The 25,836-nt window shown below is 39.9% G+C and overlaps 1 protein-coding gene and 1 non-coding gene across 2 annotated transcripts; both read right to left on the minus strand.

Annotated features, from left to right (window-relative positions):
- Nucleotides 1-18,628: 18,628 nt before the first annotated feature.
- On the minus strand, nt 18,629-21,316 carry LOC130989778 (receptor-like protein kinase FERONIA). The gene has a single exon (XM_057913878.1). The coding sequence runs from the start codon at nt 21,280-21,282 to the stop codon at nt 18,811-18,813; it is 2,472 nt and encodes an 823-aa protein (XP_057769861.1). The 5' UTR covers nt 21,283-21,316; the 3' UTR covers nt 18,629-18,810.
- Nucleotides 21,317-25,045: 3,729 nt separating this feature from the next.
- LOC130991129 (small nucleolar RNA R71) lies at nt 25,046-25,152 on the minus strand. The gene has a single exon (XR_009091091.1). It is a non-coding gene; the product is annotated as a small nucleolar RNA R71 (small nucleolar RNA).
- Nucleotides 25,153-25,836: the final 684 nt, after the last annotated feature.

Here is a 25,836-nt window from a genome sequence, read left to right on the forward strand (position 1 = left end):
CTGAACATCACGGCGTTTAGCATCGGCATGTAATTTGTAGGAAGCATTAGCAGACTCCAAGTGATTGTGGGTCTGGGCATGCAAGTGTTGAAGCTCGGCAATGAGATCTATCGCACGACGATCTTGAGGTACAGCCGAGGGTAAGGGAAGCAAGTCTGTCGGACCACGCGGGGCAACACCATAAACAACCTGAAAATGAGAAAACTTCGTGCTGCGATTAATGGCAGAATTATGAGCGAATTCGGCTTGGCTAAGTTTCAAGTCCCAAGACTTGAGGTTATCTCCCACAAGACAACGAAGGAGGTTTCCCAAAGAACGATTGACGACCTCAGTTTGGCCATCGGTTTGAGGATGATAAGCACTACTAAACAACAGTTGAGTGTGTGTCATCCTCCACAAGCTGCGCCAAAAATGGCTAAGGAACCGAGTATCCCTATCAGAAATGATGGACATAGGAAGACCATGTAGACGATATACCTCTCGGAAAAAAAGTTGGGCGACATGGACTGCATCGGTGGTGCGCTTGCACGGGATAAAGTGGGTCATCTTAGAGAAACGATCGACAACCACGAACACAGAATCAAAACCACGTTGAGTGCGAGGTAGTCCCAAGACAAAATCCATGCTCAATGCTACCCAAGGAGTAGACGGAACAGGAAGTGGACGATATAAACCGGCATTTGTCGCGGTGCCCTTGGAAATCTGACAAGTGCGACAACGAGCAACAAAGCGAGCCACTTCTCGACGGGCTGTCGGCCAAAAATAACGTTGGAGCACAAGAGCGGTGGTGCGATCGCGGCCTACATGTCCTGCTGAGTGAAGTTCCTGAATGAGTTTTGCCCGCAAACTACATGCTGGTATACATAGAGCCAAACCTTTGAATAAAAAGCCATCTTGCAAAAGAAAACGACGATCAACACCAGAAATAGTATCAGCAAGAATACGACCAAAAAATGCATCAGTGGCATATAAATCACGAAAGTCATCAAAGCCTTGCACAGAAGTGCGCATGTCGGAGAGGAGGCATATGCGGCGGCTAAGAGCATCGGCCACTCGGTTTGATGTGCCAGTAACATGGCGAACAACAAAAGTGAACTGCTGGAGAAAAGCAGACCATTTAGCATGACGATGGGATAAGGACGACTGAGTAGAGAGATGTTTGAGAGCTTCATGATCGGAAAAAAGAATGAATTCTTTCTGGAACAAATAATGACGCCAATTCTGAATAGCACGGACAATGGCATAAAATTCAATATCATACGTGCTGTAACGAAGGCGAGCACCAGCCAATTTCTCACTGTAGAAGGCAACAGGTCGTCCACCTTGGCTCAAGACAGCACCAATAGCGATTTTTGAGGCGTCACAATGAAGCTCAAAAGGTGTTGAAAAATCTGGAAGAATGAGAAGAGGAGCCGTGGTTAATTTGGACTTGATGCGGTCGAAAGCCGTTGCCGCAGCCGGTGACCAGTGGAAAGTTTTAGCATTCATAAGATCAGTAATTGGGGCCATGATGGCGCTGAAGTGTTGAATAAAACGCCGATAGAATGACGCGAGGCCGTGAAAACTCCGAATTTCTATGAGAGAGGTTGGTGTAGGCCACTCTCGAATTGCGGCCACTTTGGATTCATCTACTTGAATACCAGTAGAGGAGATACGATAGCCCAAGAAAGCCACAGATTCAGTAAGAAAAGAGCACTTGTTAGGGGCTGCATAAAATTGTTCAGCTCGCAAAATGGTGAAAACAGCTTGTAAATGTGTGATATGAGTTTCGACTGAGGCGCTGCAGGTCCGAGGATCGAAACCTCGCTCTGATACCAAACTGATGCAGTGTAGCGTCACGCAGAGAATAGGGAAAACCCTAGATTTTCATTCATAAACTTTTCTGTCTTGCATCATACGTAAAACTCATACTTATAGTCAAAAATAAAAGGCCAAGCCCACAAGTCTTGAACTATAAACTAAATACTTAATGAAAAAAGCCCATAAGAATTATTGAAAATAAATAATGAAATCACTTCTTTGCTTCCAACTTCAATAAACGACCATGTTTTTCCATGAATGCACAAACAGCTTCATCTCCATCATTATGTGACAGCATCATAACTCATAAGACAAATATATGAACTTTAATGTTGTAGCAATTTTATCACAAATTCAAATTCTAGATATTCGAACTCTATAAAAATCCTACGATTTACAAGTTTAGAGATATTCTATACGATGTCATTTTTTAAAACATTCGATGAGTACATGTCAATATTTTGACTTGCCACGTTAGTTTTAATTTCATGAGCAGAAATTGAATTTGTGGTAAAATTGCCACAACATTAAAGTTTATATATTGTTTAGAGTTCATGTGCAAACCAAACTACCTTTAAAGTTTGTGTATTTAGGTGCTAATAACTCGTATGAGAAACCTTATAGTTTTATGCCAACCGCATAATTGGGCAACTGTGCATATATAAATATGTAGAAATGCGGGTTCCGGGTTTGAGCCATGCGCCGACCCTATCGCATGGTGCAACCAGTTGCACCTAAGACCATCTCATTTCAAAATTATGGTATACTTAATTTTTAAAATTAATTATGGTATACTTAATTTTTAAAATTTCAGTTCTTTTATAACAACTATCAACTATATATAATTCATAATATAGTAATAATTATTATTAAAGGGTTAAGTACCAAATTCTCTCTTATCGATAGCGTCCCTATCGTGTACAAAATTATATAGTCAGGGTTATAGCTGTTTACTACCTCAACGTGACAAAATCGCACCAAATTTCCCCCTCCCCCGCCATTTAACGGATGCTCAGGCCGTTAGAAAAAAATCATTTTTTTTAAATTCAGGTGGGCCCCAGCTCTCTCTTTCTCTCTCCCCTTCGTCCACTGTTTCTGCTGCCGCAGTCGGTGCGGCTGCCTCCCTCCCCAACCCCTTCTCTTCCCTCAGTAGCCTTCTTCTTCGTTGAGTTCCGACGAAGCCATTGTCGATCCGTCACCTCGAACATGGTGAGTCCTAGATTTTCCCTCTTTCTTTCAATTTTCCCCTGTTTCTATAAAATACATAGACATACATATATATGTACTGAGAATCTATTCCCTCCTCTCCTCTCTCTCTCTCTCTCTCTTCGTTTTTGGGCAAAAAAAAAGAAAAAAAGGCGGCAGCTCTGGCACCATGCTGTCGCTAGCGTCGAGCAGCCACCGAGCTGATCCCTACCTCCCTCTCGACTCAACACACAAGGATAGAGTATGTCGTGATAAATCAAAAGCAGATATGCATTTCTCACCGCCATTTTCATCATCTGAACATAAACACCACAACACTTAGAAAATTAGCAAAAACCCACATAGAAAAGGGATAAAAAGATCTGATTTTTGATCTGGGATTTTATTTCTGTGGGGCTCCAAATCAGGAGCTTGCTCCTTTTTCACAATGGTGATTTTGTAGTTCTTGTTGGGAAATGAGCGATGAAAGGAAACAGAAAAATGAGTTCTTGAACTTGTTGGATGAAATTGTGGAGATATGGAGATCGAGTCGTGGCTTTGGCCGTTCAGACGAACGGAGAAGAAGGTGACTGAGGGAAGAGAAGGGGTTGGGGACGGAGGCAGCCGCATCGACGGCGACAGCAGAAACAGTGGACGAAGGGGAGAGAGAGCTGGGTCCCACCTGAATTTAAAAAAAAAAAGATTTTTTCTAACGGCGTTAGCATCCGTTAAAAGACGGGGGGAATTTGGTGCGATTTTGACACGTTGAGGTAGTAAACAGCTCTAACCCTGACTATAGAGTCTTGTACGCGATAGAGACGCCATCGATATGGAGGAATTTCGTACTTAACCCATTATTAAATAATTAAATTAATAATGGGATGCGAACAATGGGACAGAGAGTTTAAAATAAAGGATCCCATTCGTAAAATCTCAACAATTAATCTGTATATTCTACAAAAAAACAATACACACATTTCTTTTCTCTCCACTTTTGTGAAATTAGTTGATTACTTGGTACTTAAATTTTCATTAAATCACAACTCTCAAACACAAAGGAAAAAAAGACCTAAACAACGTCGAGAAAATGTAAAGGATATACCACTATTAAAAGCATCAAACTACTGCAGCATTTTACCCAAGTTCGAAAAGAATGGGGACCACTCGCCAAAGAAGAAAGAGGGTTGATCGGTCTGCAATTATGTTTCTGGTCTTTTCAACATTTAATCGAATGGAAAACTCCCAACCTAGTTACCACCACTCAATCTCAAAGAAAGCTCTTTTCTTCCCTTTTGATTCACTTACGAGCTAAACCATTAAGTGTTCGTTTGGTTCAAGTAGAAGAATACGAAATGGAATAAAATCAAATAAAAGAGTGGAATAATAATAATAATCATTATTTTTATTGAGTGTTTGGTTTAATCATGAATCATTAGTAATAGATTCTCTTTCTTTTATTTCTCCTCTATTTTGAAGGGTAACAAATTGGGTGCATGATTGGATTACCTTCAAGTAAGGGTAATGGTTAAGTCATTACCCAAACCAAACAAAAAGTAATAGATTCAATTAATTGAATCACTTTCCAACTTCTCAAAACACCCAACCAAACCAAACGTGGGCTAATTTATGACTTGGATTAATATTGATGAACTATATTAGTAATTTGAAATTCTAGCTCTTGCGCTTTATCTTAACAGAATTTCTCTTTCTTCATTCAAAATGGATTTCTTGTTATTGTTTGGCCACCAATGGCAAGGTGCCTAGCTAGACTTAATTCTTGAAAGGCTAAGGATAGTAGAACAATTTGAATAATATATACAAGAGCATATATATAGTCCTTATTTTGATTGTAAGCATATGAAAATATTATTTGCCTTGTGTGATTTTTGTGATTAATTAATTGAGCTGAGAATTGAGAATCCTTAACTTATTCTAGCATAGGAATATGTTTAACATAAAAACTTGGGTTCGAATCCAAAATAGTGTTATTTATACAGTTCGAATCAGGGTTCGGGTCAAGATGTAATTGAGGGTGCAATCCGATTGTACGGTACATCCAGTTATATCCGAAACCACCTCTATGTTTAATTAGGCGAAGGAATTCATATATAGAATTTGATAAAGTTCTATGAAGTAATTACTTGATTTCACGGACTCACTATGGTGATTTTGGTCCAGTAATTTTGATGCTTTTTTCTTCCACAAAACTAACTGCAAACACATACTATATATAACACCATCAAATCAATATATTGATAAGTGCGTATTTAACATAAAATGAATTGGATTGACATAATTGAAGCCCATAACCTCATGTCATGATCATCCACGCAGAAAACTAATTAACAACTTAATTTCACGAACAAGGCCTACGCCGCCTCTGTTTTTCTTGGTGATTGCATAATTAAGAAACATAAACACACAATTAATAATGAAGGACTCACAGCATATATAGTTGTACAACAGTAATTATGAGAAGCAAGCTAGATATCATCACTTGCTTCCGCCCCTGCACTGATGAGCAAAGTTGCAATTATCACCCGGTTTATGATTAGGGTTTATTTGGGAATTGCATGAGGAATCTCCGTTCTTGCAAACGGCATCCCGTTTTAAAGTATCATATGAAATTTTTTTCCCGCCAGACTGCAGAATCCTTCTCGCTGTTTCAGACTCCATCAAGAACTCATCGGCTTCCGCCATGTCGTCGGCGATTCTCGTGGCGTTGCTGAAGCACTCGCCGCCTGGCACGTGTGTGCTCACGAGCACTACGACACAAACAGCTACCGTTGCCACCAGCTGGAGATCAGAAACCTTCTTCTTCATTTTTTTCAACTCTTCCTTTTTTTTTTTTTTTTTTCTTCTTCTAATTTTTTGTTGTTCTCAGCATTATTTGAGAATCACGAGCAAGTTGTTATATAAAGCAAGTTGTTAGAAATTGTAGAGATAAAGTGGATTGGCAATGGGTGGCGACTGAATATGCAATAAACAATAATGGAGAGTTGTTGGTACGTCTTTGTCGGCAACAACGGAGAATCTGTCACTTTCAGTAAATTAAAGTTGATGTTAATACATTAGGGCTCTCTAAATTTATATGGATTATTGGTTAATTCGATAATCGGATCGTCCGGCTTTGATTATTCGATAATTGATTTTTTGAGTTATTAATTTGGTATTAGTGAGTGATCTTAAATAATTTCAAATATTGATTTTAATTTAATAATTGAATCAGGATAATCGAATAAGTGATTTATTTTAAATTTAAAATAGTATATACTTCATCCGTTCCATTAATTTAATATGACCCCCTTACCATTTTGGTTTATCCCATTACAAATGACCCTTTCCAGATTAAGGAAGGCCTTAATCTCACATTCTTCTTCTTAGTAATCGTGTTAAAAGTAAGGAGTCATGCTTAGTGGGACTGGGGGAGTATTTTTTAAACTTATTTTATTATTTTAAATTTCAAAATTAATTTAGTTAAAATAATGATATACTCCCTCCGTCCTACTCCAATAGGCTCACTTCTTTTGGGCACAGAGATTAAGAAAACTTACTTTTTGGTAGTAAAGTGGTGTGGTCCACACCAATTAAGTACAACTTTTTTACCTAGAAAGAAAAATGAGTCTGTTGGAATGTGACAGAGAGAGTACTATTTTATTAAGAAAATAAGTAAGCATCTTCATGGATTTGGGACACTTTTAACTTCGACTAATGGAAATTTTTGATTCAAATAACCAAATTGGAACCCATCGACGGGCCTAACAAATCACTCTTCTTCTTAGTAATCGTGTTAAAAGTAAGGAGTTAAAAGTAAGGAGTCATGCTTAGTGGAATTGGAGGAGTATTTTTTAAATTTATTTTATTATTTTAAATTTCAAAATTTAGTTAAAATAATGATATATTATTTTATTAAGAAAATAAGTAAGCATCTTCATGGATTTGGGCCACTTTTAATTTCGACTAATGGAGATTTTTTATTCGAATAACCAAATTCGAACCCATCGACGGGCCTAGCAATGGGGGCTATTGAATGAGATGCATGTGCAACAATAATGACTGGAGGTCTTGGTCTTCTTGTCGGTAGCAACTTAGAATCTACTATTTATTTTAAAAGTTAAACAAATAATGTTTATCTCTGATGAGGTGGGCCGCGGTTTGTTATAACATTTTTTTTAGAGGAGTTTGTTAAAACTAAAAAGCAAATGGGTGATTTTATTCATAGCCCCAATTTTATTGGCTCTTGTATAAAATAATAATAAAAAATAATTGTAAATTTACAAATTTGTCCTACAATTCATATAGCCTCCAATTAAATATAATTCATATTATAGTTGTGAGGTTGGCCCATTTCTCATTCCTTCTCCCTTTCTTTTTCTTTTTGGGTCTGGGCCAACTTCAGGGCCCAGAACCGAGCCCAATCTCTCATCCCAGCCCATTCCCTAACCCTAGCCCACTCACACCCCGGATATAACACTCCCCGCTTCTCTCTCTCTCTCATCTCACTCAGCGCCGCTCCCAAACCCTAATCTCTCCACTCTCTCTCTGACTCTTCGTTCTTTCCACTTTCCACCGCCCTCCTGCCTTGGTTTTTCCACCGCCTTCAATGGCACGCCTCCCTACCGATGCTGCTGCCCCCTTTATATCTCTGATGCTCTCCCAGGCTGGGAGTACGTATGGTCAAGGACTGAAAGGCTCTGCTATTCTTTTGTGGTTAAACTCCTTGAAAATACGGGATTCCCTGCGTGGGTGGTGGTATCACCGGGCTTTCCAGACCATCGGAGCCCTGTTTGGTGGTTACCTGAGAAAATCTGAGCCGCCGGAGTTCTGACCTTGGCTCCTGCTGTTGGTGGCTCTGCTGAGATCTGAGAAGCTGCTCCGTCATCCATACCTTGCCTTTGATCATTCAGCTGCCGGAAGGGTTGCTGAGTTTAAGGGGGAAAATCTGAGCCCCTGTGTCCCGAGGACACCTTTTCCCTCGACTGAAACCCTTCTCTGATTTCTTATCTCTTCTCTTTCCTTTGTTCCTTTTACTCCTTTTACTCTTTATTTGTGCAGATCTGAAGTACAGGTAATTGGAGGCAGAATTGGAGCTGAAGATAGAATATCTGGAAAGGAAGAGTGAAGGCCTAAAGAAGAAGAAGAAGTGCCTGAGCACGAAGTGAGACGGACCGGAGGTTCGGGAAACAAGAGGAGTAATCCCGGCAAGGCGAAGATACCCAACAGTGGTATCAGAGCCACGGGGACCTTGCCGGGGCTCCCCCCGAACACATCCCTCTCACCCCGCCGCCCTTTGGCTGCGCCGACTCGCTCCCGACGAGCAAGGAAATTGGTAAGTCCGGCTCTTCCTCCTGAAGAGCTCGGCTCTGGTAAATTGGCTGATTCACTGAAACTCCTAGTTCTAGGGTTGGTGTTGCCTGCTGCTTTTCTTTTTGCTTGGTTTTGTTTGGTCGTTTGGGTGTCTTTCGATCCTGATTTACTTGCTTCCGCTTGCTGCTTTTTGTTTGAGTTCTTGTGTTATCTCCTGTAACCTCAAGAGCATTCAAAAGCTCACCGTTGGTCTAAGCTTACGGTCCAGTCCGTCTGAATTCACTTTAAAGTGTCTTCTCGTGCGTGGTAGCCTGGATAGCTTGACTGATACGAGGCTTACAGTAGTACACTTGTAACTTCTGCTGTGTTCTCTGTTTTTCTCTGTATTCTTGCTCTCTAAAAGGTTGTATACCTTGAAAACTCCCTCAGATTGAGAGTTTCTGGACTTTGTTAAGTCCTGTTGGAACTTTTGGAGGGACCAGTGTGAATCCTTGCTCCACAGATCAATCTGTGCTGAGATCTGGGCTCTTTGTTTCCCTGCTCCTGAACTCCATTTTGTTTCCTCTTTAAGGTCTTGGTGGCCTTTACTGTGGTGTCTCTTGCTCTGTGCTTGAGTGATCTTCCTTGTTTTCATCTGCATCATCATGAATAACATGCATGTAGTGCCATTTAATGGCAGGGACGATTTTCAGGACTGGAAAATCAAAATTGAGTGCATTCTTGTTAAAGAAAAGGTAAAAAGGGCCATAACCACAAAAATTGATGAGACTGTTACTGATGTTAAATTACAGGAAATAAATGATAGTGCTAGGGCCACTATTTTATTAAACTTGTGCAGTTCTGTGGTCAGAAAAGTGTCTCATCATGCTTGTGCAAAAGATCTGTGGGATGATTTAAATGCTTTATATGCTGCTCCCTTTGAAGTGTCAACATGGTCTTTGCAAAACCAATTCATGTCTTTTCAAATGGATCCTTCTAAGGATGTAGACACTAACATGGAAAATTTCAATAAACTCCTGCATGACTTAAAACTTGCTGGAGATGATTCTATTGAGAAGTATGCACCCCAAATTCTTTTAAACTCAATACCTGAGCCTTTTGCTGAGGTATCTGCTTTGAAGTATGGTGGGTCAAAAGTTACTTGTGAAATGATCACCAATGGCCTTAAGTCTAAGGAGAGTGAACTAAATTTGGTTAAGTCAAAACCTCTGCATGGTGAAATCCTTTATGTGAATAAGAACCAACCCCAGAACTTCAATAGGGGTCAGAACCTTGATAGGCCTAAGGATATGAGACCTTATAATCAAAATTCTGAGTATAGAGGTCAAAACCAGAACCAAAACTCTGATCAAAAGCCTAGGAAGGTCTGCTGGAACTGTGGAAAACCAGGTCATTTCATTAATAGATGTAAATTCCCTAAGCAGAAAAAGCAACCTACTCCTGAAGAGCCTAGTCAGAATGCCAATAATGTGTTTGAGGAAGATTGTGTTTACATGATGCATGACCATGATTTTCAGTTTATCAGTTACTCAAATGCAATTTCAAAAACTATGAGTTCCAGTGAATGGCTCATTGATTCTGGCTGTACTTTTCATGTTACTCCCCATGAGCATATGTTCCTTAACCTACAACCTGTCAAGTCTGGTCATGTTGCTTTAGCAGATGGTCAGAGTTGTGAAATCATTGGGAAGGGTGATATATGCTTGAGATTTGAAAATGGAAAATTCCTTACTTTGACTGATGTCAGATTTGTTCCCAACTTGAAGTACAGTTTGTTATCTGTGTCCCAAATTGCTGATAATAGGGTAACTGGATCTGTTGATCATCTGAGTTTTCAATTCAAGCAAGATTCTGAGCATGTTTTTTCTGCACTTAGGAAGGGAAATTTGTATGCTGTGCATGCTGAATCTGTGCCTTTACAAGTTGCTAATATGGTTCATGATGATAAGTCTGCACTTTGGCATGCTAGACTAGGTCATTTAAGCAATAAGGGCATGGATATTCTGAGAAAAACTGGTTGTTTTGGTAATGACAAAATTCCAGACATAACATTTTGTGAACCTTGCATATTAGGAAAACATCACAAGTCTGCATTTCCCACATCTGTTCCCTATCCAAGAAAGCATGTTAGCACTGAAATCCTTGAATATCTGCATGCTGATGTCTGGGGCCCTGCAAAGGTGCCCACTCATGGTGGCAATATGTATTTCTTGTCTGTGATAGATGATTTTTCTAGGAAAACTTGGGTGTTTCTCATGAAGCACAAATCTGATGTGTTTGATAAATTGTCTAAATGGGCTGTTCAGATTCAAAACCAAACCAGAAAAAGCATCAAATGCATTAGAACTGACAATGGTCTTGAGTTTTGTAATCATTCCATGGATAAATGGTGTTCTGAGTTAGGCATCATTAGGCATAAGTCAGTTCCATACACTCCACAACAAAATGGAGTGGTTGAGAGAATGAATAGAACTCTCCTTGAGAGAGTTAGGAGCCTCCTTGTTGCATCTGGTCTTTCAAAACATTTCTGGGGTGAAGCTCTTATGACTGCAGTCTATTTGATCAATAGATCCCCATCTGTGCCTTTGCTTGGTAAGCTTCCTGAGTCTGTGTTTTGGGATAAACCTGTATGCATGAAAAACTTGAGAGTCTTTGGTTGTGCTGCTTATGTGCATCAAAGTGTTGATAAACTGGAACCTAGGGCAAAGAAGTGTATCTTCTTAGGTTACCCTGAAGGAGTTAAGGGATATAGATTATGGGATAGGTCTGTGCCTGGGTTTAAAACATGTGTTAGCAGATATGTCTCCTTTAATGAACTGAGTTTTCCTTGCTTATTGAATTCCTCACAATTTGCTGCTCCAAGTGAGGTGGAGAACATAAATGCTTATGATGCTGCTAGATATGAGTTCATGTTTACTCCTGTGATTCCTGTTGAGGTGGAACCCGAGCCAAATCCTGATCCTACTCCTCCCCTTGATCCTGTAATTCCTGAACCTATTGTGAATGAACATGATGTGCAAGAGCCTGCCCAAAATGATGTGACTGTGAATGATAATTTGAATGAATACCAACTTACTAGAGATAGAGAAAGAAGGCAGGTTAGGCAGCCTGCTAGGTTTGATGATTACAACATGTCCATGTATGCCTTTAATGTGTTTAACAATGTGGATCAGACTGAACCGTGTTCTTATTCTGAAGCTGTTAACTCTGATGAATCTGCTAAGTGGTTAACTGCTATGGAATCTGAAATGAACTCTCTGCATAACAACAACACTTGGATTTTGGTTCCTAAACCTGCTGACTGCTCTATTGTTGAATGCAAATGGTTGTTTAAGATTAAAAATGAGGTGGAAAATGTCAGGTATAAGGCTAGGCTTGTTGCCAAAGGTTTTACACAGAAAGAGGGCATTGATTATAATGAAATATTTGCTCCTGTTGTGAAATTTACTACTGTGCGCATCATGCTTGCTCTCTGTGCTCATTTTAATTGGGAACTGAAACAAATGGATGTTACAACTGCTTTCTTGCATGGTGAGCTGGAAAATGATATATATATGAAACAGCCAGAAGGTTTTGTTGATAAAAACTTTCCTGATCATGTTTGCCTACTCAAAAAGTCTTTATATGGCCTAAAGCAGTCACCTAGACAATGGAACTTGAAATTTGATCAATGCATGAAAAACATAAATTTTGTTAGGAGCAGTTTTGATCATTGTTTGTATCACTTGAGTGGTAAGTCTCCTGTATTCTTGCTTCTATATGTTGATGATATGCTTATCCTTGGTCCTTGCTTGAAAACTATACAACATGTTCAAAAGTGCCTTTGTGAAATATTTGACATGAAAGATTTAGGTGATGCCAAGAAAATCCTAGGCATGAGCATAGAAAGAGATAGGGATAACTGCACCCTTTTGCTGCATCAATCTGAGTATGTGATACAAGTCTTGCATAAGTTCAACATGTTTGAATGCAATCCTGTCAATGTGCCTCTTGGATCCCATTTTGAGCTTAGTAAGAAGCAATGTCCCACCTTTGACACTGACCTTGAAGAAATGAGAACCATTCCATATGCTAATGCTATAGGATCTGTTATGTACTTGATGATTAGCACTAGACCTGATATTGCTTATGCTGTCTCATGTTTGAGTAGATACATGTCAAATCCTGGTCTCCCTCATTGGGAAGCTGTGAAATGGCTTTTCAGATACCTTAAGTCTACTATGAAACATGGTCTGCTTTTCTCTAAGTCTAAAAATGGTGTGAAATGTGTGGGTTATGTGGATTCCAATTTTGCTAATGACAAAGATAGTAGGAAGTCTTCCACCTCATATGTGTTCACTTTGTGTGATGCTTGTATTAGTTGGAAGTCTCAATTACAAGGTATTGTGGCCATCTCCACTACAGAATCTGAATATATAGCTGCTACTGAAGCTGTAAAAGAAGCAATATGGTTGAATGGTGTGCTTTCTGAGTTAAACTTTATTGATGACAAATCTGTGCTTTTCTCTGATAGTCAGTCTGCTATACAACTGTGCAAAAACCCTGTTTTTCATGATAGAACTAAACATATTGATGTCAAGTATCATTTCATCAGAGATGTTGTTGAGAGAGGTGATGTCATTCTAAACAAGATCCCCTCTCAGTTCAATCCAGCAGATATGGGCACTAAGTGCCTACCAGTTGCAAAGCTGGAATCTTGCAAAAAGACTTTGAACATTGGGCCTGGATGATCCCTCTATATTTTTTGTGACAAGTTCAGCCTTTGTGGCTGCTTGTTTTCTGCTTTTTTCTGTTGCTCTGTTCTGTCCTGTGTTTGCTTGCTCTGCATGTTTTCTTTTACTCTGTGTGTCTGGTTTGTTGAGAGTCCTGTTTTGTTCTCTTGTCTCTGTGTCTTGTTCTCTTCTTTTCCCTTGTGTTCCTTGTGTGGTTCTTTTGTGTGTGCATGCTGTGTCTTCAATGATAACCTTTTTTGGTTTGAGAATTGGTGATTACCCTGGGTTGGTCTCTGTGGTTTGAGATTGAGACAAATATGCTTAATATTTTTCTCACCCTCTCTTGTCTTGACTTTGTGGCAGATAAGAGTAAAAATTTGGGCTGTGATGATAACTCCAACTCAATTGATGGCTCTTCCCTGGTGACAGAATGATCAATGTGCCAAAGGTGGATATGTGAGGTTGGCCCATTTCTCATTCCTTCTCCCTTTCTTTTTCTTTTTGGGTCTGGGCCAACTTCAGGGCCCAGAACCGAGCCCAATCTCTCATCCCAGCCCATTCCCTAACCCTAGCCCACTCACACCCCGGATATAACACTCCCCGCTTCTCTCTCTCTCTCATCTCACTCAGCGCCGCTCCCAAACCCTAATCTCTCCACTCTCTCTCTGACTCTTCGTTCTCTCCACTTTCCACCGCCCTCCTGCCTTGGTTTTTCCACCGCCTTCAATGGCACGCCTCCCTACCGATGCTGCTGCCCCCTTTATATCTCTGATGCTCTCCCAGGCTGGGAGTACGTATGGTCAAGGACTGAAAGGCTCTGCTATTCCTTTGTGGTTAAACTCCTTGAAAATACGGGATTCCCTGCGTGGGTGGTGGTATCACCGGGCTTTCCAGACCATCGGAGCCCTGTTTGGTGGTTACCTGAGAAAATCTGAGCCGCCGGAGTTCTGACCTTGGCTCCTGCTGTTGGTGGCTCTGCTGAGATCTGAGAAGCTGCTCCGTCATCCATACCTTGCCTTTGATCATTCAGCTGCCGGAAGGGTTGCTGAGTTTAAGGGGGAAAATCTGAGCCCCTGTGTCCCGAGGACACCTTTTCCCTCGACTGAAACCCTTCTCTGATTTCTTATCTCTTCTCTTTCCTTTGTTCCTTTTACTCCTTTTACTCTTTATTTGTGCAGATCTGAAGTACAGGTAATTGGAGGCAGAATTGGAGCTGAAGATAGAATATCTGGAAAGGAAGAGTGAAGGCCTAAAGAAGAAGAAGAAGTGCCTGAGCACGAAGTGAGACGGACCGGAGGTTCGAGAAACAAGAGGAGTAATCCCGGCAAGGCGAAGATACCCAACAATAGTTAAATTTATAATTCATATAATCTCCTTCTATAGCCTCCTTTATTGGTTCAGAGGATTACCTCGATTACCTCTGCTAGTCTTCTTCCATTTTCTCTTTTTTCTTCTTTTACCAAACAGAAATAAAAAGAAATTACAAACTTTTCGTGAACACACTTAGCAAGGTTTGTAGATAAATTCAATGAATTCTCCTTCTCCTCCTTCCACATACTTCCCTTTGAGATGGGATAGCACAATAGATCAATGGTGGTTTGCTTCTCCGAAAGATTGGGCTGCTATCAATGGCCACTGCGATTTAGTGAGGCAGCTTCTTTACATGGCACCAATCTTCTCATCAAATTAGCCTCCCTCCTAAGAATCTCCGCCTCCAGATCGTATCGGACGACGATGTCAGTTTCGACGATAAATTTAAATTTAGAGAAAATTGATTTTTCATAGGCTCATTTCTTGGTGTATTTGGTATATCTATATAGAAAAAACCTTATTGTATATCTTGCAAAAGTTGATCCTCTATTTTGATCGTTGTTGTTGCCCGATAGCACCGGCTGCGAAGCGACTTTGCTCACCATTGTTGTTGTTCGGATCGTGAGAGGGTGAAGATGGTGGCCTTCGTCTAAATTGAAGCCGGAGGTGGTTGCCGGAAATCGAGGGAGGAGGCGACGGCAGATTTGGGAAGAAGGCACAACAGGTAGATTTGAAGAAGAAGATGGAGGACTTTTTGATTAAGGCTATACACGCAAGCAGGGAGATTTACGAAGAAGAAGATGGGGCTGTGATTGGGGCTATACATGCAGAGTTAATTTTATTAAAAGGAGAATCATATTTTATTTAAAAGCTGTAACTTATGGGATAAATTAGTAAATTTATAATTATTTATTATTATTATTTTATATAGGGGCTACATTAAGTAAAATAGGGGCTATGAATAAAATTACCCAAACCAAATTATCCTTCAATTTTAGTTTGGTATATGTGGGAACGTGATTTTTATTAATTTATGTCTTAAAGATATTATTTGGTATATTATTAATTTATATCTTAAAGCAAATCTCGTGAAATGGTCTAAAATTGAATATGATGTATTATTGATAAAGATATTATTATATTTTAAAGATTCGTATGATACAAGTGATTAGAGTGTATAATATGTCTATGACACTTTAATATTTTATTTGGTAAGAAGTAATATGAAACACACGATCCTTTATAAATTAAAAGCTAAAAAATGTTATAGTGGGTTGAGGAATTCTGTATACCCCTATGGAAGTGGTATATACAAATCATAATTATAGTTATTAGTATTAACTTTATATATGTAATCTTAATACATCATACCAAATACTCCCTCCGTCTCCCAAACGGGCAAACGGAATATTATCTTTACGTCTTGGCTTGTTTCTTTTAAATTTAAGTTTATTCAAAATATTTTATTAAGAATTTATTTCTTTTCAAAAAGTTAGTTTTTAAATAATTAAAAGTTTTTATACCCGGTATTAAAAGTTATTAAAATTTATATTTAACACTTTAATTAGACTATGGTGTTACCCATATATAATTTCATTTACAAATTTACCTTTAAAATAAAATACTTCCCCTGTCTTTTAAAAACATACTGTTGAGTGAGTGACACATGTTTTAAGAAATATTAGATGAGAGTGTATTGTAGGTGAAAAATGGCACTTTGCTCCTTCAGAGTCATGGATCTTAGTGAGAACTTATGCTCCCACACACTCTTCAGCTACATAGGCTATATTTTCCTTTTGATTCTTATGTGCTTGCTTCTTCTTTCAACTGAAACAATTTTTCCTTATATGCCCCGACTTTTGACAATAATGGCATTTTATGGAGTCTTCTTCACCACTGCTTTTTTCCTTTATCCTGCCCCGGTTTCTTGGCCTTCTTCCACTGCTTCTTGGATTTCTTTTTGTTGAAATACTGTTTCACATTCAGTACTTCACCAACTGAGTCATTATCGTTGAGACTAGCTCAGAATAATACTAACACTATGTGCTCTCTGCATGATACTATCATCTTTGGTAATCTTAGAGCTACTTACACAAAGTTGCAATGCGAATTCCGAGGCCCGAGAAAACAAATCTACACTGGCATATATACATTTGTGACTTGGCAAGACTAGCTATCGATGTCCTCTGTTACTAATGATTGACAAAAAACTACTTGTTATTTTAATGTCGTCTCTTCTAATTCACCCTTCACTTTGATTGTTTGTGGTGCTAGATTGAGAGTGATCACTCATGTCTTCCATAGAAATAACCACTTGACTTCCATGATTCTCATCTTCCATCTTTGTTGTCAACTGTAAAGCGAGCGCTAATTCGAGGCACATCACCACATCTGCATAGTAGGCCTCTCTAGTGGCTGAATGTGTATGCATCTCCCTGCTATTCCAACAAATACATTTCAAACAAGCTGCTGAAATCTGCCCCGCGAGGTTTGTGTCGATGAGTCGATCCACTTGATCTAGGATTATTTTTAGGAGAATTAGAATCTCTAAATTAGTGGAATCAAATCTATTACTCCCTTCGTCCGCGACATCGTTTCCACATTGTGGACGACGCGAGTTTTAAGAAAAATGGTCGATAGTAGTGAATATTGTAGTGAGTAGAATTTGGGCCCACCATAAAGGTAAAAATATAAAGTTAAGAGTATAAAGTGTTATGTGGACCCTACAACTATAAATGGAAGTGGAAACGATATCGCGGACGGACCGAAATGGCAAATGTGGAAACGATATCACGGACGAAGGGAGTAATATTTATAGGAGAATTAGAATCCCTAAATTAGTGGAAACAAATCTAGGATTATTTTAGGAGAATAACTAAATTCATGGAAATAAATCTATGATTATTTTTAGAAGAATCACCAAATTAGTGGAAACAAATAAAAATAGCATAATTCTCGAAAAAAATAACATAATTTTCGAATAAAAAAAAACTTAATTTCCGAAAAAAAATAATATTATTTTCGAAACAATAAAAAAATAATATATTGAAACAAATCTAGGATTATTTTTAGGAGAATCACCAAAATAGTGGGAGAAAAACATAATTTTTGAAATAAATAAATAATCTTCGAATAAAATAAATAATATTAATTTCGAAAAAAATAATAGCTAGAAACAAATCTAGGATTATTTTAACAAGAAACCCTAAATTATTGGTAACAAATCAATAATAAAATTTTGAAACAAATAAATCAAAAGAATTTCGGAATAAAAAATCATGTAAACTTCGAATTATATATGATTTATATAATTTACGGAAATAAAAAAACCGAAAAATAAGGAAAAAAAAACCGAAAAATAAGGAAACATAAAAACATAAATTTTGGAAATTATAAAACCGAAAATACAAAACAATAAAAAGAATATAATAAATAAGGGATAAAATAGTAAAAACACAATTCACCCAAAAACCGGCCAATCTAAACAGAAGTAAAAAACCGGGTTTTTATAGTGGTGTCTTAGACACTGAGTGTCTATTTATCATTTCCATTTTTTTATTCATTTTTAAAGGTGGGGCTGAGAGACCGGGACGGATCTAAAGGCCAGGCACCCCAGATTGTCGCCCGGTCAATTTTTTTTTTGTTACCTATAAATGTATGATTTTAATTTTTTTTTATCTATATATGTTAATCTCGCCCGGTCATAATTATGTCATTTCAAATAATTATTCAAGATTCAACTCGTTTTCTTTATTAAAACTTTATGAGAGAATCATTCGGTGAAATCTCGCCCGGTCATTATTAAATTTCTAGATCCGTCCCTGCTGAGAGATCGTATGGTGCGAGCGAATACTTAAATTTGGGTTTTCTATCATAGTTGAAGAATAAATTACAAATCAAAAATATTTAATTAGATAGTACTCCTTATGTCCATAAAAAAAAAATCACAAATTTATCATTTTCGTTCATCCAAAAAATATATTATAATCCTTTTTTGACATTCATGGACCTACCATTCTTTTAATTTGAGAGGCCCTTTCTTTCATTAATTATCTCTACTACTTTTTTTCTTTGTGTATTTCTTTGTTTTCTTTCTTGAGTTTAGTGAATTCAGTTTCGTCTGTCGTGGATGTAGGTTGTTCGCAACCGAACCACTTAAATCCCTTTTGTCATCGTTCTTTTTGTTATCGTTGATCTTGATTGCGAGGAGAGTTTAGAGTGATCCAAATCGTATAGTTTTAAATATACAACTAGAAATCTAATCAGAGCCGCAGGAAATGAACGTTGAATGATGAGCTAAACAACCCGTTAGATTGAAACACCAGCTAGGCTGATACATCTGGTAAGCTGAAACAACTTACTGCTCATTTTACTACTTACACAAAGCTGCAATGCGAATTCGAGGCCCCAAAATATAGAGAAAACAAATCTACACTGACATACATTTGTCACTTGGCAAGACTACCTATCGATGTTGATCGACAAAAACTACTTGTTATTTTAATTTCGTCTCTTCTAATTCACACTTCACTTTGATTGTTTGTGGTGCTGCAGATTCTTGTTGAGAGTTATCAGTTATGTCTTCCATTGTCAGCTGTAACGCGAGCGCTAATTCGAGGCCCATCACCACATCTGCCATAGTAGGCCTCTCTAGTGGCTGAATGTGTATGCATCTCCCTGCTATTCCAACAAATACATTCAAACAAGCTGCTGAAATCTGCCCCGCGAGGTTTGTGTCGATGAGTCGATCCACTTGCCCTTCACGCACACAAAATCGAGCCCATCCGGCCAGGCTATGTTGCTCCTCGTCGAGCCTCACATCCACGGCAGGCCTTCCAGAGAGAAGTTCGAAGAGAACCACTCCAAATGCGTACACATCGGATTTTCTGGTCAACTGATTAGTTGAAAGGTATTTGGGATCCAAGTAGCCGAAGGTGCCTTTGACGTTGGTGCTGATGTGCGTGAAGGAATCGTTCGAGTGTCCCTTTTTGGAGAGCCCGAAATCTGAAATCTTGGCCACCCAGTTGTGGTCGAGAAGGATGTTGGTGGACTTGACGTCGCGGTGGATGATGGCGTGCTTGGTGCCGCTGTGGAGATATTGCAGTCCTTTTGCAGCGCCCATGGAAATTTGGAGGCGCTGCTTCCACGTTAATGGTGAATTCTCGGAGTTGTTGATGATGTGGTCGCGGAGGGAGCCGTGGGCCATGTAGTCGTAGACGAGGATCATCTCGCCGTTGTCGTCGCAGTAGCCGATGAGGGAGACCAGGTGGAGGTGGCGGAGCTTGGAGAGCATCTCGATCTCGGTGAGGAACTCGCGGGCGCCTTGGCTGGAGGAGGGGTTGAGCCTCTTGATCGCGACGGTGGTGGTGGCGTTGTTGATGAGGCCTTTGTAGACGTTGCCGAAGCCTCCCCTGCCGATGACGAAGTTGTGGTCGAAGTTGCGGGTGGCGGTTTTGATGTCGTCGAAGGAGAAGTATCTGTAGAGATCGGAGGGCAGGGAGACGGCAGCTGATCCGCTAGTTTTGGCGGTGGACCAGCTTGACCCCGTCGATGACTTGGCGACGCTCGTCGCCGAGTCCTTCATTTTCCGCCGCCGCCGGAAGATCAAGAAGCCAATGGCTGTAACCATCGCAAGAACTCCGGCTACACTCCCAGTAACAGCGTAAATTATAGAAGATCCCCCACTCTTTCTCTTCCGCGGCGGCAGCGTGAGCTCCGGGTTGACGGCTGCAAGGCTTCGTTTCGCATCACTTTGTTTAAATATTTCTAACCCGTTCAACAGAGCGCTCTCATACATCGGAATTGCATCAAGCGCCGGAAACAAAGAAAGCCGCAGGTCTTGCTTTCCGTGACGGCCGTCGTCGGGAACCCATGTTAGATAGTCTCTGAAGATGGGGATATCAGGGCCGCCTGCCCAAGTAATGACGTCGAAATCGATCTCAGCCGTCTGATTATTGATTGCAACGGTGAACACCCTCTGGTTTTGCTTGGTGACGTTGAGTGTGAACTCGCAGAAATGGAGTCTGAGGAGATAGTAAAACCCAGAATCCACAGAGAATCCCCACTCCAGGCTTATGCTGGTGTTCGCCATCACTCTCGCAGACGTGTACACGATCGGCGGCGCGCTGTAAGGAGGGGTTTCCGGCGTGTAATTGATCTCAGTATTCTCGAGGTGAGGCGTGTAACTGTAGTCCGCTCCGAATATGAAACCATCATCTGGGGACCACCCCCGGAACATGCCGCTGTCATCTGAAATTCCGACGGCGCCGCCGCCAACATTGAGGCGGTAGAGATTTTCCAAAGCTGTATTGTTTTGCAGATACGTCACGCCTTTGAGATATACGTCCTTGATTGGCACATCGTTCCCCTTGAAGTAGAGTTTATCCGGACCTGAAACGATTTCAATCCCGTTGACGAAAGCAAAGGAATTTGGATTCGGGAAGAATGTTAGTGTCAGTCTCTGCTGCTGTTGGTCGATGTTAATGATGAACTCTTTGTGGAAAGAGGGAAGTGAATTGTACTTGGAATAAAGAAAGGCGCTGAAGTTGCTTAATAAAGTGAAATCATTTGCAAAGAGAGAGAAAACTGATTGAGAAGTGTTGTAGTGGGAGTAGACGTTGGGGTGGAAGTAAAGGCGGAGGAATTTCTGGCCTTGAGTGAGGGGGAAAGTGTATGTGAAAGGGGAATGGAAGACTCGAGCAGTCTTGTAAGGGACTTCGAAAACCGAAGGGTCCATGGTGGAAGCTTCGGAGGCGGAAGATATGGAGGCGGCGTTTGATGGCACGTATTTGGAACGCTCGTCGCCGTCCCAACTCCGGTGGCTGATGGTGTCGTTCGTGATATCCGACGCGCCGCAGTTGAGGAGGATCAAGTCCGTGGCGTTGTACGCCGGCGCCGGCGTGGAGGCGCTGGTGAGTGAAAATATAGATATGAGCAACAACAGGTAAAGAGCATGGGACATCATCATCGTTTTAGTGAGAAAGAGCTTTAGTTGTTTAGCATTTTAAGGCAGTTAAAATATTGCAGTGCTTGGAAATGGAGAAGGATAGAAGGTGGTGCCAAAGACTTGCAAGTCTTTGCAGCAGGTCAATGGCGTTAGATTAAATTAAAAGGCAAACAGAGAGTGATATGAGATCGAGGTATGGACACACATTTTTTGATATAAAAAAAAAAAAAAAGATCGAGGGATGGGTAGTGTGTGTGATCGAAGATGGAGGTGGGGCTGAGTATGGGCGGATCCAGGATTTGCTGATAGGGAGGCTGAACGTGAAGGTATTGCACGACCACCCCCGAGCTAAAGTTTTTCGGGCAGTTCGTACAGTTCATTTTTATGTTTAAGTAAATCTTAACGAATTTAAGATTATAATTTGATAATTATTTTCTTTCTATTGATTCAATAACAGATACATTGAAATTACATAAAAACTACGTACCTCTACATGCTTTTTAAAAAATTAATCCATCTTCTACAAAAATAAATTAATTTTAATTATTATTTTGAAATATTTTTTATCTATTTTTGAAAGTTGGACTAGGCTATGAGCTGAACTATGTAGATATTAGACTAAATATATTTAATATATACTAGCAAAAAGAGTGTACGTTGTACACATAATTAATGTTATAATATTTATTATATTTAATTTTTCAATTAATAATTTGATCTATTTAATTCTACAACTATAGTAACCCTTTTTAAAATAAGTATATCATTTTTAAAATAATACTCAATAAATTAATCAACTCTATGAACTAATAAATTTCTTATGTCCCAACTTGGATCAAGTCAAATTCATCTATTTTAATAAATAAAAAATTAGAGAACCTCTTTATAAATTCTCAATAAATTATACGTCATGTGAGAATTCATGAGATAATAACAAACAATGATGAAATATATATATATATATATATATATATATATATATATATATATATATTATCTGTTTAAACATGGTATCGACATTATGAAAAAGATTTGTATTTCTGTATTGATAGCAGAGGGAATTGTATTTCTGTATTGCTTGATTACTCTTGTGTCAACTACAAGGCCCTTTTATAGGGAAGAGAAAGATTTACATAAGGAAAGAATAAATCCTACTCTAATCAAGGATTTTAGATTGCTGATTTTTATCCTTGATTGAACTCATCCAATATTTTCCATAAATACTTTCAACACTCCCCCTCAAGTTGAGTAACGGGATTTCCGATACTCAACTTGTGAAGAACTTCTGAAAAACTTTTGAAGTTCACATCCTTGGTTAGGATATCAGCGAGCTGATCTTCGGACCTCACAAACGGGAGCTCCACAATCTTTTCCTCAATCTTCTATTTGATAAAGTGCCTATCCACTTCGACATGTTTAGTTCTATCATATTGAACTGGGTTCTCAGATATGCTGATGGCAGCCTTGTTGTCGCAGTACATTTGGCACGTCTTTGTTGGGTGAAGGCTTAATTCCATCAACAATCTTCTTAGCCAAAGGACTTCGGTTAACCTACTCTTGATCCCTCTGAATTCTGCTTCTGCACTTGTGACAAACATGCTTTTCGTACCTCAATTCCACATGATTTGTTGTCATTTCCCTTCATATTTTGCTTGCCAATGCGTGTTTGTACCCTAATGTTGAGTTTTATGAAGTTTTGATTCTTTGGTGTAGTTTTGGAGTGATTTCAGGAAAAATCAAGGATTAATTGGAGGATTTTGAAGATATGAGATTGAAGTACGTCTCGAGAGGAATCCGTGAGCGCAAACGGCGATCAAATCCGAGTTCGGACGAGGGAGAACGGAGCCGAACAAGCGGACTGCGCATAAAGCCCAGGACCCCGCGGTCCGGGCCACGACCATGGGCCCGACCGCGGGCCTCTGCTCCAAAATTGCCCAGTAAGCCGCGGTCCTCTGCTCCAGAGCAGTCCAGAACGTTTTTGACAGGCACCCGCGGTCCGAGCTGCGGCCGCAGCCCATGACCGCGGCCTCCCCTGCTTCCAGCCGCGTTTTCATGCCGTGACCGCGGGGAAGAGGCGGGGATCCGCCCTTTGGTGGGCCCAGACGTGATTTTTAGCCCAAAACTCCATTTTCCCCCTTTTTTCTCATATCTTTCATCTTCCCCAACATTCAACACACCCAATTTCATCTTCCCCAATACTCCACACCAAAACCCTAGCCTCCATTAACACACTCAACCACCAAGATTTGAAGAAAGCATTGAAGAGGAGAGAAGATTGAAGCAAGCTTTTCAATAGGATTTGTTCATTCTTTCTCTCTCTTTCATTTATGTTTCCTTTTATGTTGGGTATGTTGTTGTTGAACATGATAGGCTAAATTCCCCATTGGTTTGGAGGTTAGGCTAGTAGATTATGTAATGGATTAATTATTAAGCTTAATATATGTCTTGATCATTTCCTTGTTATTATCTTTTCAAGCCCTAGTTTTATTCCTTGTATGAAGTGTTGGCCACTCTTTATGCATTTCTAATTTGTAATTTGAATCGGGAGAGGATAATTGCAATAGATTAGGTGTTTGAAACATATCAACTCAATAAACCGGGAGGTTGAGAGTTGGGTGAGAGTTTACCGATCTTAGTGTGCTTTTGGGAGTTATAGGTTAGAAGTTGACCGGGGACGGCAACTATGACCCGTAATCTACCGTTTTAGTCGTCCGAGAGGGGGCTAGAACTAGTTGGGAGATCACTCTAGATAAATAGGAATATCAAGACTAATATTGAGCTAAATTGAAGTCCGTTGCTAATTCATCGATGCCTAATCCCTAAACCACTTTCATCGCTTGTTAATCCACTTTGTTTGATTGTTCTTATTTTGTCTTTGAATTTGTTAGTTAATCAAACCACTCACCTCCTTGTTTAGTCTAAATAGCTCTAGCATAATGACTTAAGGTAATCACTAGAATTTGACTACTAATCCTTGTGAAATGCGACCTTGCTTCCCTTTTATTGCAACTACACCGTATACTTGCGGCGTAGTAAAAATAATAGCGAACAAGTTTTTGGCGCCGTTGCCGGGGATTAGTTTAGTTTGATTGTTTGTGATATTTTGAATCACTGTGCTTAACTACTTTAGACATTTTACTTGCTTTATTTTTGTTTTCTATTTTAAGATTGTGTCTTGACTCTTTGTTTCTTGTTGGTTGGTAGGTAGTGCATGAACACAAGGTCTAAGGGTGCTCCTCTTATACCCATTGACCTTGAAGTTGAAGCTTTTTGCCGACACAACAAAGCAAGAGCGAGAAGAGAGAAAGAATTGGAGGGAAACATGGCGAAAAATCAAGAATTGATCCTCCAACTCCAAAGACAATTGGAGGCCATGCAAGGGCGAATCAATGAGCAAGAGACTCAAAGGAATGCACCACCACCACCACCATCCATTAGCGAGATGTTCCAACCCGTGGCCCAACGAGGAGGAGTGCGTGCTCCAAGGATCAATGCCAATAATTTTGAGCTTAAGCCGGCCCTCATAAATATGGTGCAACAAAACCAATTCGCCGGTCTTTCTCAAGATGACCCGAATGGACATCTTGGAAATTTCTTGGAGATATGCGGCACCATCAAGATAAATGGAGTCCCAGAGAATGTCGTTCGACTTCGACTCTTCCCCTTCTCACTAAGGGGCATGGCCAAGACATGGTATCAATCTTTAGAGGGTGGTTCTATCACTACATGGGAGAAGATGGCTCAAAAGTTTCTCAACAAGTTCTATCCTCCGGGTAAAACCATGAAGATGAAGAAGAACATAGTCCAATTTCACCAATTTGATGGAGAATCCTTCTATGAAGCTTGGGAAAGATTCAAAGAGATGCTAAGGAAGTGTCCTAACCATGGCTTAGATCAAAACACAATCATTTGTGTATTCTACACCGGGTGTAGTGGTGAGATGCAAAGAGACATGAATGCATCGGCCAATGGAGCATTGTTGGAGAAAAACCACGAGGAGGCCGCCTACATCATTGAGAATTTAGCCGCAAATAGCTACCAATTTCCGGTGGAGAGGACTATTTTGAAGAAAGTGGCGGCTACAACAAGCTCGAATCCAATAACTCTTTTGACGGCTCAATTGACCGCTATGAATAGCAAAATTGATGCTATGTCTACATCAAAGTCGGAGCCTATGGTGGAGGAACAAACCAATATTGAGGATGTGAACTACATCAACAATAATCGAGGTTTTGGGAACTTTCATCCTCAACACCAAGGAGGGTATCAAGGGTAATACAATCAAGGATTTCAAACAAATCGCCACCCAAATCTTGCCTATGGTAATCCCAACAACTTCTTGCAACCACCACCCGGATTTGCGGTGAGCAATGATATGATCAAGGAAGAGAATAAGGTCAACCTTGAAGAGATCTTAATGAAGTTCATGACGGCCACACAAGCTCACATGACGAAAACCGATAAGAGGTTGGAGGCTCAAGCAACTCAATTGAAAATGCTTGAGATGAAAGTTGGGCAATTTGCCGAATCCTTAAACAACCAACATCAACAAGGGCAATTTCCAAGCAACACAAT

The sequence above is a fragment of the Salvia miltiorrhiza genome, chromosome 6, assembly GCF_028751815.1.
Source record: "Salvia miltiorrhiza cultivar Shanhuang (shh) chromosome 6, IMPLAD_Smil_shh, whole genome shotgun sequence".
In the NCBI taxonomy this organism is placed as follows: domain Eukaryota; kingdom Viridiplantae; phylum Streptophyta; class Magnoliopsida; order Lamiales; family Lamiaceae; genus Salvia; species Salvia miltiorrhiza.

What these genes read in the sequence shown, in the direction of transcription:
- LOC130989778 (XM_057913878.1), bottom strand. Translation starts at nt 21,282, where the DNA reads ATGATGATGTCCCATGCTCTTTACCTGTTGTTGCTCATATCTATATTT.